The sequence below is a fragment of the Aegilops tauschii genome, chromosome 1 (genome assembly GCF_002575655.3).
Source record: "Aegilops tauschii subsp. strangulata cultivar AL8/78 chromosome 1, Aet v6.0, whole genome shotgun sequence".
In the NCBI taxonomy this organism is placed as follows: domain Eukaryota; kingdom Viridiplantae; phylum Streptophyta; class Magnoliopsida; order Poales; family Poaceae; genus Aegilops; species Aegilops tauschii.
The window spans coordinates 95,010,528-95,018,969 of NC_053035.3; the positions used below are offsets into that span (position 1 = coordinate 95,010,528).

Below are 8,442 nucleotides of genomic sequence, written 5' to 3' on the forward strand. Positions count from 1 at the left end.
TTACTATGTGTCTTTTCCTGATGATCAGTAGTGGAGCCCAGTTGGGTCGATCGGGGATCTAGCATTTGGGGTTATCTTATTTTCATTTGGATTTTGACCGTAGTCGGTCTATGTGTGGATTTTGGATGATGTATGAATTATATTTATGTATTGTGTGAAGTGGCGATTGTAAGCCAACTCTCGTTATCCCATTCTTGTTCATTACATGGGATTGTGTGAAGATGACCCTTCTTGCGACAAAACCACTATGCGGTTATGCCTCTAAGTCGTGCCTCGACACGTGGGAGATATAGCCACATCGTGGGCGTTACAACATCCAACAAAGTCAATCCAGGGAAAACGTTTCCATTCGTATGTACATCCCACACAGTCAATCCAGCGAAAATGTTTCCGTTCGTATGTACATCCCACACAATTTTGTGTATAGGCTCGTGTGTGATAGGTGTAACTAACACACACGCTCTGCCTCGGTTAACCGTTTGCTTTTATTCAACTACATCACACACGATTTGATGAAGAAAACTGTGTGGCATTGGGCTATCCATCACAAGCGCTTTTACTGCTAGAACCGTTTGCAAAGTTCCATGACCCATTTAGCAGGTTTATTAGTTTACAATTAATAATTCCAGTATTACGCAAATTCACATTTCATATCGAATAGTTGTTTGCCAATTTCATATGAGGCACATAAATATATTTTAACATCACAGTACGATAGCTACCTGAAAACAACACAGTACAACATATAGCTAGTTCAGCTTCATAAGAACAATATTAGAACAATATATTCATTTCCCTAATCGAGATCATCCAAGCTCGTCTTATCCACCTCCGCTTTCAGTTCAGTAAGAACATGTTTTGCACTGGCCAATTGGGAAAGTGCCTCCTCCTTCGCCAACACCATCTTAGCAAAGTCTGATTTAAAATATCTGAGTTCCTTCTCCACCTTCCTCTTTTTATCCCGCATCTTCAAATATTATTCAGCGTTGACAACACTTCCTCTAAGCCTACCTCTGTTCTCTTCCTCATACATGCTCCAAAGCTTTGCTAGGCACATCTTCAAAGACTGTGGCCACTTTTGATCAACCCACTCCAGGTAAGAACACTTCCTTTCATCCTATAATATTTAAAACCAGATCAGTAACAATTGTAGGGGGAATTGGTTTATAGCAACATAGAAAATCACCAATACTTATTTTGAAAAACTGAAGAAACGGGTTAATTATGACATATCTTCTCAAAAAGATCAATGTGCAAATGAATTAATTGCTACTGAGACAACAACCAAATTCTGAAACATCAGAAGCTATAATTAACCACAACAACGCTACAAGTTCTTACTCATGTACTACAAATAATAAATTGAACATTTTATGAGGAAGCTAAATATAACTGCAACAGCATAGCGACAGTGTTTGGATGAAAGCAAATTGATACTAACAGGTGTGTACATGCACAAATTTAGTAACATAGAACTGATAGCACTAAGGTCGTCCACTATGTATGCCAAAACCAGTGTAAAGACAACTGTTGTTACATTTCGCACCGGTGACCTGCACTGGCGAGCCAATCACTACAAGAAATATGTCAACTTGCGACCATCACTATTGGTCACTAAAAGGTCATTGTTTTTCATTTGCGACCTTTTTTGACCAAAAACAGATGGTCAAAAGCTGAAGGTCGTAAACTGAAATTAACGACCTTCTTTGTGAGAAGGTCGTGGAAGGCCACGACCAAAACAAAAGGTCATGGATTCTATGACCTTCTATTTTGGTCACTGGCTGTCTGCCTAGGCCACGTCGGATCCGACGTGGCAATCTGACATGGCAAAATTGCGACCAATTGAGAAGGTCGTTGATAAGATTCAACCCGGTCCAATTCGACGCTTTACATGGGCCGAGCCCAACAATTCAGCCTTTTATATATTTTCCCCTATTAATTCTACACAACCACATGGGCCAAAGCCTACAATTCAGCCTTTTATTTTCTGGGTTGTGGCCTCTTATTTTCTGGGCCGTGGCCTTTTATAGTCTATTTTTTTGTATTTTCAGCCATTATATATTCAAGCTGGTCCCACTTGTCAATTTCATCTATCAAATTGGTCCCACATGTCAGAAATGTACAAATTAGACAGATTATTTTCATAAATTGCCCCACTGTTAAGTTTCCATTTCACAAGTTTTCAAATCACATACATAATCAATATTTCAAAAAGAACAAAGAACACATAAAATTCATCAATTATACCACTAAATAAATCTATTACAATCTTTACAACACATATATGCTACAGTATGCTGCTATTCACTGAGTAGGACTTCACGGCTTCACACTTGTTTCACAGTTCACGACTTCACACTTCATACTTGAGCTTCTGTAAAAGAGGAACCACCACAATTTTAAGTCTACAATACAACAATTGATACTAATCAAGGATAACAACAAAAATAAGTAATAGGTTCAAATGAGAAGGCAGCATGAAACTAGTGATACAACAACATGCAGAAAACACTACAATGTAATACTGTTGTAAGTTCATATCTGCGCAAAATCAGCACTATTATATAGAGCAAATGATATGCCCCCTTTTAATAAAACTATAGTGTATGCTAGTGACAGAAAGGGATTGTAGTGTATGCTAGTGACAAAACAAGGGATAAGACTAATATGATGTGCCAAACTGCCAGCAACAATGCTTACATGCTACATCTTCATATTTCAAAACGACCAATAGACTAGTTAGCTGGCAAAACACTAAAGAAGGCATAGACAGAAACGAAGGTAACATGCATCACATAAAAAATAGTAAGCACTGAACCTACATCATATCTACAGTAACATCACCAATCAGGTTGCATGTGTATGCTAGAAATCAAGAATCGAAAGGACTTCAACTTGTTTCGAATATCTTGCCTCTGTTGCTCCCAGTGCAGTAAAGAAATGGTCAAGCAGTGAGCGCTTCGCCTCATGGACTTGGCAGTGCACAATAGATCTCGGGATGGAGCATAAATAGAATACATGGAAAAGAACAATAAAGAGCTATACAGTTAAGTAAGCATCCTTGGCTGTACAAATAAGTGGAGAGAACAATAAAGAGCTATACAGTCTAGAATTTCGGTTGAGAAACAGTAACTTGATGTAAAGTCGCTTGAAAACAAAAAACACCTTACAAGCTTGTGAAGCTTACCTTGATTTCAAAAGCATGGGTTATCTAATCTTTTATGCCATCCCCCCAAAATTTGGTTGGATGATTCTGCAACTGTAGTTGTACCCAGCTGCTCAAAATATAAACATATAGATGAGTGCTTCTCACATGTCACGATGAGTGCTTCTCACATGTCACCAGAGGTAAATAGCAATACACATAAATGAATGAACATGGGCATATTCTACAGCAAGATGAACCAACAGAGATATATCTTGTAGCCTACAACAATCAAGTTAGAAATCACATCCATTTTCTAATTAACCAGCACCTAAATATATACATGCACTACTTCAAGAAATTTATGAATAGGAGATGTATTAATAGCAGATTACGAACTAATGTACTTGTACTTGATCTAGTTGAATAAATGCAGATTAAGTTCCTGGTACAACCAGCTCCAACTTATGCTACTAGCTATTGACAGAAAAACACACAGAGAGAGAGGGGGGGGGGGGAGGAGATCCTGCGACAGTATGGCTACATCAGGCGACCCCGAGGGAAGATCTGGCGCCCCGTGGATTGGTCAACCCCGGGATCTCACGCGCGCCTCCGTTGCCGAGGCCGTCCATCTCGCCCGCGAGCTTGATGGTCCAGGCCCCCACGACAACCAAGTCGTGATCCATGCGGAGCTCCACTTCCTGTACGGCTGATCCATGCTCCAGTGGAGGCTCGGGCTCCACCCTCGAATCCGGCGACGCCTATAGAACGATAGTGTAAGCTCTGCTAACAAGAAAAGAAACTTAGGAAAGTCAAACTGGAACAAATCAAATTTAGAAGAGAGTTTACATTATACCTAGCATAGCAAATGAGGATGACCAAAGTTGAATAAGTCTTTTTTAGGAACTATGGACAATGGGGGAAAGCCCCCCACTGACTTTAAATTAGCAAGATTGTAGAGTGAAAGCTGAATAAGTTACGTGGCTCGAATGGTCGGCATCCCTTGGATCTCATAGCTACTGGACATCACGGATGAACTACAGCAAACTAGTTATAGCCACAGGCCACATGTACAAAGAATATACTAAAATGGCTTGAAGCTAAAACTAATCGACCATTCATCTTCGGTACTACAATTTTTTATTATGCAGTACAAAGATTATTTTGCAGCATCTAAAATTGGTTACAGCCTTAAAGGTTATTATGCAACATCTAAAATTAGCCAACTCTACAAAACAATGGAGGAAGCATAGGTCTGAACCTAAACAAATTTACATCATCTAATACACTATATACCTCCCGCAAAAAAACACTTATATTCCAGTAGAGAGTTAAATCAGTTCACCATGAACTAGCTTCCAACAACATAATATAGGTGAACCCACTAAACTGATGCAAACTTCATGGAAAGTTCCCAGAATTCTGAAGTTGCAACATTTCAAACAGAACTCAATAGTACCTGAGAAAAATGAAACTAACAATTTGACAAAAGTAAACTTCTTCAAACTGGAACAACTCTTCTGCATTTGATTAGTTTCCGTGTTCTATCAAAGCGCATAATTTCCAGGTTTAGTGATTAGTTTACATAGCTGATCAGATGATTGATGGAGCTGGTTACTGAAGTATGTGTGTGAACAGGTCTGGTTGATAGTACCTCGGCATCTTAATTAATGAGTTAACTGTTCCCTGAAGTATATAGCACAAAACAACATCAAAACTATTGGCATACAGATGCTTTTGACCTAAACTCAACCAATGATTCAGGCCCAAAAGATTCTACACAGTGAGAGTATAATTTTTGGAGAAATATATATGAACTCCAACTCTCGCCCGTTATAAAAGCTCTAGACCTGATGCATGGTTTGGTTTGGACCCAGTTCAGATATTTTGGAGCCATGCATGCAAGTGCAAAAACGAACAATGCACCCTCCACTCAATCATCAACGACGCACTGCTTCCTTCCATGATCCAACTATACTCATGGACAGATGCTGCATACTTGTGCATGATTAGAACGAAAGGATAATTCATCACTAATGCAGAGGAATCTTTTTGTTTATTCATATTTTGGAGCTTCCTCAGCAGGGGCAGGGGCGGCATGGAAGTGCCCATGGCACGCATCGGCTTGGACAACCTGCTGCTACAGCTGCTGCTCAAGGAGAGGTTGCCAAAGGCCGCGAAGACGTTCGTGCACGCCATCACGGAGGTCTTGAGCACGGCGCTGCGCGGTATCTTCACCGTCTTCAAGATCCCCAGCACCACCTTCTCCCTGCCAATCAGCAGCCGCGGACGGACGGACGAATCTCGGGTCAGATCCCCAACGGAATTCGCCAAAACAGAAGCCAAGAGCAGCAACGACAGAGGAGATCGAAGAACTTACAGGATGGGGGCGAGCAGGGCGGGGTGGTGGATGGCGAGGCGGCGCGCGTCGTTGAGGGCCTCGCAGACCATGACCCAGTCCCTGGAGTCGAGCCCGACGACGAGGCCGGCGGCCCGGGCTTTGGGGCCGGGGACGGGCAGCAGGTCCACGGACCAGACGTACTCCACGGTCGGCTCCACTCCCGGTGGGGGAGCGGGCGACGGCGACGGTAGGCGCCGTGGAAAGCAGCTTGGCGGCCTTCTTGGGGCGCTGGTCCGCCACGGCGGCCGGCAACGCGTTGTCCAGCGCGCGGAGCGCCATGGGTGGGATGCTGAGATTGAGAGGGAGGAGGAGATTGAGAGGGAGGACGAGATATTTGGAGGAGGGCTTGGGTGATGCGGGTGATGCAGATGGAAAAAGCAGGGGCGCGACGGCGGCTCGATGCACTCAGGAGAGCGGCATGCAGCAGCGGTTGCGGCGGCTCGACACACTCAGGAGAGCGGCTCGGGGTTGGTGATTGGGTTTGGGCGGCGACGGAGAGATCTGGATCGGGGAGAGACAGGCGGCGGCGGGTGTGTTCTCGGGGAGAGAGAGGGGATTGGGTTGCTGCTAGGGTTTGGGTTGGGTTGCTATGACCTGAGAGGTGAATGATAGACGTTGGATCCTTCGGATGCGGACAGTTCAGATCGGTTATAGCGGGGTGACCCGTGCGAAGAGCCCTGATTGGTTCAGAAATTTTATGATTTAAAATAGTTTTCTAAGTACTAAAACTAGGGGAATTTTGTGAAGCAACTATCAAAATATTTTGTAAAACGGCACAACTAAATTTTTTCACTCAAGTTAGACCCCATTTTATGGATGATCACCGATTTGCATGCATTTTTTATCTTTCTAGATATTTTTAATCATTTTTCTTGTGGCAAAAATGGTTTTTTTGTGAAGTACTTACCAAATATTTGTTGTAAAATTGGACCAAATCAATTTTCTAAAATATTATGCCATATTTATTATACAATTGACCAAATGGTTGAGTGTAAAAAGTTTTTGATCCACCTCTGGTGAAAAAGACAAATTTCCGCCGATTCAGCTGGAAGCGGGTCAAATTTGAACTGCGGCTGCCTCATAGTTTGCTATTTATTTTTTCCAAAAATCATTTCTAGGTACAAAAGTATCTATTTAATCAGAGAAACAGAAGAAAAAAATCCAAGATTCAACCACTAGCTAGGAATGGTCATTCCCGCCGTTTTGACCGCATTCTGAAACGGGCATAAAAAATCAAAAAAATCAAAAAATTGGAAAACCTTCGCATTGTGTCATTATATGTGACCAAGTTACCAGGAAAATAATAAACTTGTAATACGGCAATTCTTTTAAAAAAGTGTTCTCAGAAATGAGCTCTCATGTGTGAAGATTCATGGTTTTCAAGTCAAATGATCAATCTTATGGCCACATTCATGGCATAGTTTGTTCAAATGATCTCGTATTGTGCACAAGGGTGCATTTTGGAATGGCAAAAAATTATTCCTAAGGGAGTTTTCATTTTCTTTGCACGGAAAATTCATTTTCCATTTTTCGAGTGCCCGAAATGAGGTTTTTTTGAAGGAACTACCAAATAAATGTTGTAAAAATGGACCAAAACAATTTTAGAAAATACTAGGCCATGTTTAATGCACAATTGACACAATGGTTGGGTATTAAAAGCCTTGATCCACCTCTGGTGAAAAGATAAATTTCCGCCGATTTAGTAGGAAGCAGGTCAAATTTGAACTGTAGCTGCCTCATAGTTTGCTCTTTATTTTTTCCAAAAATCATTTCTAGGTACATAACTATCTATTTAATCAGAGAAACATCAAAATGTTTCCAAGATTAAACAACTAGCTAGGAACAGTCAAGCCTGCTGTTTTGACCGCATTTTGAAACGGGAATAAAAAATTTAAAAAAATTTAAAAAATTGGAAACCTTCGCATTGTGTCATCATATGTGACCAAGTTTCCAGGAAAAATAATAAACTTGTAATACAGCAATTATTTTAAAAATGTGTTCTCAGAAATGAGCTATCATGCGTGAAGATTCACGGCTTTCAAGCCAAATGATCAATCTTATGGCCACATTCATGGCATAGTTTGTTCAGATGATCTCATATTGTGCACAAGGGTGCATCTTGGAATTCCAAACAATGTTGCCTAAGGGAGTTTTCATTTTCTTTACAGGGAAAATTCATTTTCCATTTTTCGAGTGCCCGAAATGAGGTTTTTTGTGAAGGAACTACCAAATAGTTGTTGCAAAAATGGACGAAATCAATTTTATAAAATACTATGCCATGTTTAATGCACAATTGACAAAATGGTTGGGTGTAAAAAGTTTTTATCCACCTCTAGTGAAAAAGACAAATTTTCGCCGATTTAGTAGGAAGCGGGTCAAACTTGAACTGAAGCTGCCTTATAGTTTGCTCTTTATTTTTTCCAAAAATCATTTCTAGGTACATAAGTATCTATTTAAGCATAAATACATGATTTGGTGGTGATACGTTGAGGTTTTGACGGTGGCCCAGGGCCCCAACTCCGAAGCACGTAGACTCGCATGCCCGTCGCGTGGTCACCGCGTGACCGTGGCGTTGCCATGCATTTTGGGAAGCCTAGGCATGTCTAGTAGGTTTGGCACTCCCCAGGTAGATGCTTGGAAGAAAATAACAACAGAATAATCTCACGAGGAGACCGAACAATGCTCAAACATGAATTAGCACCCAAGTGTTTGATTAGTGGTACGGGAAATGCACATGGCCAATGGGCATGAGTTTTGGCCGAGGATGATCATCTACTAAGGACACTATCTTTGAAAATTTGCAGCTCAAATGGACGAGCCTAGGTGTCACTTGCTTTGCAACGTACCACACTGGACAGAAATATGAATGTTGAAGCCACACTCACATGTATTGTTA

General features: G+C 41.3%; 1 protein-coding gene across 3 annotated transcripts; it reads right to left on the bottom strand.

The window, feature by feature from the left end:
* Positions 1-2,135: 2,135 nt before the first annotated feature.
* On the bottom strand, positions 2,136-6,148 carry LOC109774220 (uncharacterized). Of its 3 annotated transcripts, none has more exons than XR_012203319.1 (3): positions 5,526-6,148; positions 2,914-5,414; positions 2,136-2,374 (listed from the first exon to the last, which is right to left on the bottom strand). XR_012203319.1 is itself a non-coding variant. In XM_040399455.3 (3 exons), exons 1-3 carry the CDS (start codon positions 5,594-5,596, stop codon positions 3,907-3,909), a joined length of 228 nt encoding a protein of 75 aa, XP_040255389.1. In that variant the 5' UTR covers positions 5,597-6,145; the 3' UTR covers positions 3,507-3,906. The 3 variants fall into 3 exon arrangements, 1 of the variants encoding a protein (XP_040255389.1); XR_012203320.1 differs by having other exon boundaries at positions 2,823-5,414; XM_040399455.3 differs by lacking the exon at positions 2,136-2,374 and having other exon boundaries at positions 3,507-3,928; positions 5,280-5,414; positions 5,526-6,145.
* Between the last annotated feature and the right edge of the window lie 2,294 nt (positions 6,149-8,442).